Below are 8,995 nucleotides of genomic sequence, written 5' to 3'. Positions count from 1 at the left end.
ACACACACACACACACACACACACACACACACACACACACACACACACACACACACACACACACACACACACACACACACACACACATAGGCCTAGCTGATTAAACCCAATTTGCTGTATTATTTTATTATAGGCTACCTTAAGATAATATTACTATATCATGCCAGACAGTTTTTATACAGTATGGGTAAACTGAGTTATGATTATGTAACATCCCCTTTTTGACTAGGGAGCCAAATATTTTAAATGAAAAACAGCCCATTAGGCTAAAATAACTTTACTTTAGCATGTCCACGCATAACTGAGTTGATTTTGATTTCTTATTATCCTATTAATGATTTTAAAATCTATCTCTCTTTCTCTCTCTCAGTGGCTTGGCTGGTATGAGGTCTTCTGAAGCCACAGCGACCTCTACAGTTGATACAGTGTAACATAAACAATCAAAGAGTAGTGTTGCCATGTCGGGTTAATTATAAGCGACCTTGGGCTTATTTTTCTGTAAAGTTGCTTATTTTTAAATATTGGCAGTTGTAGCTTGCAGGTTCTTGGGCTTGCTTAATTTTGTTTAGATTATTATTTAATCCAGTGGCTCTCGAATATTTTCATGAACATGTTTTGTGCCCACTGCCCAGGGAGCATTTGTGTTGTTAGAATGTTATGAAAAATATTCCACATTTTATTTCAAGATTTTTTTTTTAAATAGCAGATCTACAAGCTCACAACGTGTCACATCTCAACGTGAGCTTCTAGATCGACTATTTTAAAATAATCGATGTATACCGTATCAATTAGGTTTAAAGTGCTCATGAGGCATGTCGCTTCATTTGGGCTTTTTTTCCCCCAGACCTGGTTGCTTGTTTCTCTCGCAAAACCTGGCAACACGGTCAAAGAGTCTGTGGCGGCGTTCCAGTCGAGAGGAGGAGAACGCACACTTCAGACGCGCCTGGACACAACGTGTAAAACACGGGGATAGTTGTGTGTAGTGTCTGTGGTGCAATATGTCCCTATAGGAGACATAACGGCTGCGTTGAGAGTCTGATCACACGGATTTTACCCACGGAGCATCTCCGAGGGTTTGGAGGAGGATCATTATAACGTTCACTGCGTTCTTTCTGCAGACAGCTGGACAGTACAATAATAAGGTCTCATTCTCGGAATACTTGAGGAGTGACGGAATACTTGAGGAGTGACGACAACTTTCCCTTTTTTCCCCCCCTTCTGACTTCTTCTAACAGCTGTAACAGCTGGGAATTTTTTAGTGCGAGACATTATAAGGACTCATAATAACACCGAGCAACAATGGAAAATGATTAATTTCCTTATTATTATTAAAACCCACATAATTCTTAATCACAGGATCGGAGGGTGATTTTCTGCAGCAGGACTATTAGTGGAGATGATGCGTTGTGCTCCATGGCTGATGTTCATGGATGATGGGGGGACAGCAGTGGTCGGGCCACTGGACACTGACTGGGGCTGATGGACTGATGATGTGTGTCTTCTAGGAGGAGAAATGTTTTGGGCAGGAGATGAATGTGAGGTACTACTGCTGCTCACAGCAGGGGATGCACACACAGGCACAGCACACAAGCACACACACATTACTGTGAGGAGGATGGCAGCAGCAGAAAAGGCAGCAGAACAGCTTATGATTGATCTGATTAATTATTCTGCATAAATGTATTTTCTCCCTCCGGAAGATGCACCATCGTGTCTTTTTTTTTTTTTTACTCTGGTGCACAGCACGGGCACAACAACATTTTTTTTGCATGTTTTGTAAACTGTTCTGATACTGTTGTGAGAGGATATGGATAGTCGTCTTTTTAATATATGACCAGGGAAACTATTGACAAGTGTCTTTTTTTAATCTTTTTTTGTGGACTGGCTGATTTTGCATCATATTGAAATATGATGTCCAATATAGACTAATGGACTCTAATACTGCCAACCAATATACACCATCCGGACTATTATCATCATACAGACTGTTATCTCCAGATGCCACATCTGAGGTTAACGATGCAAAATCTGCATAATAAAACACAACTGTAACCTGACAGGAATATGCATTTAAAAACACCTTGCATAATGGCTAATAATAACTGGACTGTATACCCTGTGATCTTGCTGTCAGTATTTGCAGCAGGTGCTGCTTTTTCCGGGGTGTTCAACACTTCGGATAAAGACATTTTCACTGAAGACCTGCTGCAAGTCAAGCTCGCTCCAGACAAAACGAGACTCCAGCCCACAAATTCCCACCCAAACCTGTATTTTAACCAAGTGGACGTGCTGCTATTGAGGCAAAGGTCCTCCACCACCCACAGCCACATATTTAAAGTCATCCGGACAGCCGTACTTACCATGTTATCTAACGTACCCATTTACATGCCACCTGTAAAACACGAGGAGTTCACTTGCAAGTGGAATGAGATTTATGGGAACAACCTGCCACCTCTGGCACTCTACTGCCTGCTGTGCCCAGAGGACTCTGGTGCCCTGCAGTTTCTGATTAAGTTTATGGACAGGATGGCAGACTACCCAGATTGGAAGGTAACCACTGCTCCTAACGACGAGGTGCCCATGGCACATTCCCTCACCGGCTTTGCCACCGCTTATGACTTTATTCACTCTCATCTGGACGAGAAGCGACGGGACGTTTACCTCAAGAGAATTCGCTCCGAGACGGCAGAGCTGTACGAGTTGTCTAAGTACAGGGGCTGGGGGAAACAGTATCTGCAGAACCACCAGACCACTAACATTCTAGCCATCTTGACCGGAGCGATAGTGGTGGGGTCCCACGACGACCCAGAGTCAATGATCTGGAAACAGGTAGCAGTGAACTATATGGAGAAAACCATGTTTCTTTTAAACCATGTCGTTGACGGGTCCCTCGACGAGGGTGTAGCCTATGGGAGTTACACAGCCAAGTCTGTCACACAGTATGTGTTCTTAGCCCAGCGGCATTTCAACATCGACAACATGCACAACAACTGGCTCCGGGGACACTTTTGGTTTTATTACGCCACGCTGTTGCCCGGGTTTCAGAGAACGGTCGGCATAGCCGACTCAAACTACAACTGGTTTTACGGCCCGGAGAGCCAACTTGTTTTTCTGGACACTTTTGTTATGCGGAACGGAACTGGCAACTGGCTGGCGCAGCACATAAGAAAGCACCGGCCCAAGGACGGACCCATGGGTCAGTCGTCCGCCCAGCGCTGGACGACGCTGCACACAGAATATATCTGGTACAACGCTCACCTCACGCCACAGGCTCCCCGTGGCTTCGGTAAGGCCCAGATGCACATCTTTTCAAACTGGGGCGTGGTGACCTATGGAGCGGGCCTACCCAACGGCCAGGGCAACACGTTTGTCTCCTTCAAATCGGGGAAGCTGGGGGGCCGCGCCGTCTACGACATTGTTCACGACAAGCCCTACTCCTGGATAGACGGCTGGAACAGCTTCAACCCGGGCCACGAGCACCCGGATCAGAACTCGTTCACGTTCGCCCCCAACGGACAGGTGTTTGTGTCCGAAGCGCTTTACGGGCCCAAGTATAGCTACCTGAACAACGTGCTGGTGTTCGGGCCCTCTCCCACGAGCCAGTGCAACGGGCCATGGGAGGGGCAGCTGGGGGAGTGCGCCAAGTGGCTGCGCTGGACCGACGAAGGGGTGGGCGACACCGCGGGCGAGGTGATCGCCGCCTCCGCGCACAAGGACACCATGTTTGTGAGCGGGGAAGCGGTGGGCGCCTACTCCGCCGCCATGCGGCTGAAGAGCGTGTACAGGTACTATCTTATCTCAGGTGCTATGTGTAAATATGTAGATCGGGGCTCTTCAACAGGGCGTCCGGGACCCCTAGGGGGTCCTCAGAAATAAAATCTTTGTGTGATACAGACTTTGTTTTTCCATTTTTCCATTAACCACTTGAACCCTCGCATCGCCTATTCTGTGGAGAACATTAGCCGAAAATGGCAGATCTACAAGCTCACAACGCGTCGCAGACACCTTGTGAGCTTGTAGATCTGATCGGCTATATCCGGCAAAGAGGTTTGGCATACAGGGAAAAAAGAGCAGACCAAGTACCGAGCCAAAGGTCAAGTTTTGAGGGTTCAAGTCGTTAAATGTCTGAAAATACACATTTAACATGAATCCAATATGTAGTGGGGGTCCCTGCTTCATCTCTCTCTCAGCTAAGGGGTCCTTGGCCTGAAAAACGTTTAAGATCCCTGATGTAGATCATTTTCTTGTTTTCTTTGATTGATCTCTCTTCCCCCTTGCCCCCCCTTCTTCTTCTTCCCTTTCTTTTTTCTCTATGGAAATAACAAAACGATTTCACCCACTTTTTTACTTGTAAACTTGTGATGTGACAATAAAGCTGAATCTGATTCTGATTCTGATTCAGGGCGCTGGTTCTGCTCGACTCGCAGACGCTGCTGGTGCTGGACCACGTGGAGAAGTGGGCCGATTCGCCCGTCACCTCGCTCAGCGCCTTCTTCCACAACCTCGACATTGACTTCAAGTACGTCCCCCATAAATTCATGGATAAGTACAACGGGGCGCTGATGGATGTGTGGGACGCCCACTATAAAATGTTCTGGTTTGACGCGCAGGGCCGCAGCCCCGACGCCAGGATACAGGAGGCAGAGCAGGCGGCCGAGTTTAAAAAAAGATGGACCCAGTACGTCAATGTCACTTTCCCGATGACAGGCGCGGTCAGCAGGGTGGCTTATGTGATGCACGGGCCGTATGTCAAAGTGTCCAACTGCAGATTTATGGACAGTAGCAAAAATGGGGTGAGGCTCTCTTTAATCATAAACAACACGGAGAAAATAGTCTCCATTGCAACCAACTACAAAGACATTGGAGCCAGGTTAGGTTATCTGGGGTTTGGAGGTCATGCCAAAGTTGAGGACAGACATCAAACCACCAGATATGGCCTGGGGACGCAGCTCATTCCCAAGCAAATCAGCAGCGATAATCAGCTGTTTGATTTTGGATTCACAGTCAATGTTATTGCAGGGGTCGTCCTCTGTGTGGCCATCGGATTTCTGACCATGCAGAGGAGGTTTTACGTGTGCTTCAGCAGGCTGATGCGCTATGCCCTCCTCTCAGTGCTGCTTCTGTGGATCGCTGAGCTGCTGTTTGTGTCCAACAGCTGTGATCAGCTGCTCTGTGGGGTGAAGTGGAAGGGTGTCAGCAGCGATGATGCTGACGCAGGCAAGCGCGTCCGCCTGTATGATCAGCATCGATTCCCCCTCCCCACGGTCGTCATAACCACCCTGCCGGGCTCCGGCTCAGAGATACTCAAGCACCTTTTCCACAACACCTCCGACTTCCTCTACGTCAGGGTGCCCACGGAGCACCTGGACGTGCCCGAGACGGAGTTCGAGTTCGACTCGCTGGTGGACGCCTGCGAGTGGTCGCGCTCCGACGCCGCGGGCGGGCGTTTTAAGATCATCCAGGGCTGGCTGCACTCGCTGGTCCACAACACCAAGTTGCACCTGCAGAACGTCCAGCTGGCCGAGGGCGGCCGGGTTAGGCAGCCCCTCAGGGCCTTCTCCTCCTCCCGGGACAGGAGGAAGAGGACGGGGGGGAGGAGGGAGCCGACGGCCCAGCTGAAGGGCAAGCTGAGAGCCAGCCTGGACCGAGACGCCGAGTACGTCCGGGAGATGAGGCGCCACGTCGCCGAGTACCCCAACACGCGCGTCGTCCTCAGCATGCGGAGCGGGAGCTGGGCGCTCAAGCTGCCCTTCATCCAGGAGGTGGTGGGACCCTCTCTGAGGTCCATCTATGTGGTCAGAGATCCCCGGGCGTGGATCTACCTCATGGTGTACAACAGCAAGCCCAGCCTTTACACGCTTAAGAACATCCCCCAGCACCTGTCCTTGATATTCAAGGAGGACGCCGCGAGGGGCGGATGCCCGACTCTGGCGCCAGAGTTCAAAACGATACCCAAGCTCCTCCTGGCCTCCCGCTCGGAGGCCAACGCCGTCCTGCTGCTCGCCCACCTGTGGCTGGCGCACACGGCGGCCATACTGCGGGTCGGCAGCACTCTGCCCGCGGAGTCCCACCTCCGGCTGAGGTTCGAGGACGTGGTCGTCGACCCACAGGAGACGGCCGAGAGGATACACGCCTTCCTGGGGGTGCCGGTCTCGCCGGCGGCCCTCAACCAGCTCTTGTTCACCACCTCCACTAACCTGTACAACCTCATGTACGAGGGCGACATCTCACCGGCCAACATTAACATATGGAGGGAGAACATGCCCCGAAAGGACATACGGTTGATAGAGGACACGTGTGGGAGCGTGATGGGGAGGCTGGGTTATGCCAGGTTGGCCAGTTAACAACATTACTGCTGCTGCAGGTCAGCTGCCAGACACTGAGTTGTCTTGTTTACTGTAGCTCCCCATCTCTACTGAGTTCCGTAAAAGGTTGTAAAAAAAGAAAAGAAAGAAATGATATATATACAGTATATATATATATATATTTATGGTTATGGAAAAACAAAAAGGGTAGCTTTATTGTCTCTGTGTTCAACCTCTGTATCTTATATTGTATTTGTTTGGTTGTACATGAGCTCTTACAACCCTGTCTTGCATGCCACCTTACCCCTTTTGCCTAAACCTTTTTGGCATTTTTTTTTTACTATTTTGAAAAATATTTTAAAATAGTTCAAATAGCCAATCACCACGTTGCTTGTAGATAGGCATAAGGGGTAAGGCGGCGAGCAAGATAGGGCCCTTATATTATTCTCATTAGGGCAAACCTTTGTTTGCAAAGGGAGAAATGTTTTACATTAAAATGATTCAACGGGAGTTTTAATATAATTACACTTTTTATTTATTTAACTTAGAGAAAGAGTTGTTTGTGTATAAAAGTGCTGATTAGGTTGTCAATGAATAATAAATGATGTGCATTCTTTGAGTGCTCCTCCCCTTTATTATGGGATCTACTAAAAGTCTGCAGTGTCTATTTTTAGCAAATCTGTTTGGCAGACGATAAAAGATGGTGGTCGTGCTTCATTGCTCAAGTATGGATGTATGAATCACGTTGACTGTATTTTCATATAAATTTATCCTAATTAATGTGCCATGGAGTTATTTAGTTTGAAGCGTTCAAAGGCACCTACCAGATGTCATGGAATTTCAGTGATTTTAGCTTTAGCCTGATTTATCTTAAATGCTTAGTTGCGTACCAGTGTCGCTCGTCAAAAAACAGCAGGTCTACAAGCTCACAACGTGTTGCCATGCAATGCGGCGGGAGCTTGTAGAGCTGCTATTTTTTGGCACGACGACACACAACCGAGTTTAAATCAGGCATGACACAGCAAATGCTCTTGACTGTATTGTTGGATATGTGTGCATTTCATAGCCTGCGATATCAACGTCGACTGTATGCCACTTATAAATTAGCTTGGAAGCATGAGCCTCTGAAAGAGACTATTTCTAGAAGGGAAGAAAAAGTTGGAAGTATTTATGTGGTGCACAAAAGGCAGACATCTGAGAGGATCAGAGTTGAATATGATTATTTTAACTCCCGTTGGCGTTTTATTGAGTTAGATCAGAGGGAAAGTGCTCAATAGGGATCAAACTACTGAAAACTGACAGCCTTGACACATTTCCAGTCAAAGCAATTTCCAAAGCATTCCCTTCAGCGACCCATATTAATCTGAAAGGAGAAGAAGAAGAAGAAGCCATAACTGAGGCTTATGGGCTGTGTTTTATTGCTCTGCAATCTTCACCGGGGCCTGGAGAAAATGCAAACAGCACAAGTTTCCTATTTTCTGTCGTGCTCAATCAGATATCCAATGATCTCTTGGGCCTTTGTCTTGAAAGGGTTCAGCAGGCAGGCAGCAGACTGGGCATGCATATTAAGCACGGAAAAAGAAAATCAAAGACTGTCTACTCTGTAATGCCATGTTTTTTTGTTTTTGTTTTTGTGCCAATATTGTGAGCAAAATCCATGCGCCTCGGCGACCTTTTGACGCCGTCTGGCTAAACAGTTAAACCATCCTGTAAATTAATATATCATTCACAGATGATGCACGCTTATGGGCTTTCAATGTGTCTGTAGAAAATGAAAAACCAAAACAATGCCATTTTTTAAATATCCCTAATTTCTCTGCAAGAAACCCTGTTCTTTTCTTTTCTTTTTATTCCTCCTTTGTCTTTTGTGTTGTCCCTCTGAACATTGAAAAAAAACCTTGACAGCTTGGAAACCCCTGTTTGATGTTTGTGGTCTTTGAACGTGTTGACTTGGCAGCCGCTGCTTTTTTCACATTGCTGTTGCAATCCTGTTACCAACTCTGTTTTGTTATTTGCTGGTGGGGATACGGTTCCTTGCTTCTGTGGCCTTGAATTACAATTCCTTTCTCTTTTACAGCTGTTTTCTCTGTGGGCTCTGTGGGAAAGAAAAGGAGGTGCAGACCATGTAAAGACAATAATAAATTCTTAAATATACTGGCAACCAGGGGACTCTTTTCCAATGTGTTTTTCACAGGCGCGTTGTAAATTACTGTACGACACCCTTTTTACTATGACATAATGCTATGTGTAAACAATGATATTGGAGCTTGATGTAGGGCTGTGGGGTAAAGTAACTAAGTATTTACTTAAGTACTGTACTTAAGTACAATTTTTTGGTATTTTTTCCTTCAGTGGAGTATTTCCAATTTTCAACACTTTTACTTCTACTCTAAACTTTAGTTACTTACTTTTTAGATTTAGATTTTGTATTACTAAATATATATATATACGTATATATACGTACATATATACATATATATATCTCAAATGAAACGATGCTTTCCAGGTTTTCATGGGTTAATATTTCCACCATGGCTGCAGCATAGAGACGTGCCCATGTTATTGGATACGGATGACAGAAGCCTAACTGCCCATGCTTTATGGGTAACACGCATGACAAGTGTGAGAGAGTCAATAATTAAAAAGGCTGTCAGGCAAATCAAATGCTTGTTATGTCACACTACATGCCT

At 46.6% G+C, this 8,995-nt stretch overlaps 1 protein-coding gene across 1 annotated transcript; it reads left to right on the top strand.

The window, feature by feature from the left end:
• Window positions 1-944: 944 nt before the first annotated feature.
• On the top strand, window positions 945-8,466 carry dselb (dermatan sulfate epimerase like b). Its single transcript, XM_084048561.1, has 2 exons — window positions 945-3,785; window positions 4,403-8,466. The coding sequence occupies exons 1-2, from the start codon at window positions 2,065-2,067 to the stop codon at window positions 6,342-6,344; spliced, it is 3,663 nt and encodes a 1,220-aa protein (XP_083904687.1). The 5' UTR covers window positions 945-2,064; the 3' UTR covers window positions 6,345-8,466.
• Window positions 8,467-8,995: the final 529 nt, after the last annotated feature.

Source organism: Gymnoscopelus microlampas (assembly GCF_963454915.1).
Source record: "Gymnoscopelus microlampas genome assembly, chromosome: 22".
In the NCBI taxonomy this organism is placed as follows: Eukaryota; Metazoa; Chordata; class Actinopteri; order Myctophiformes; family Myctophidae; genus Gymnoscopelus; species Gymnoscopelus microlampas.
The sequence above is the reverse complement of the archived record's forward strand: the minus strand, read 5'-3'. Positions and strand labels throughout refer to the sequence as shown.

Excerpts from the sequence above, each read along its gene's own strand:
- dselb (XM_084048561.1), top strand. The coding sequence starts at position 2,065 with ATGCATTTAAAAACACCTTGCATAATGGCTAATAATAACTGGACTGTA. Across the intron at positions 3,786-4,402 it reads CGGCTGAAGAGCGTGTACAG|GGCGCTGGTTCTGCTCGACT; the intron begins GTACTATCTTAT and ends ATTCTGATTCAG.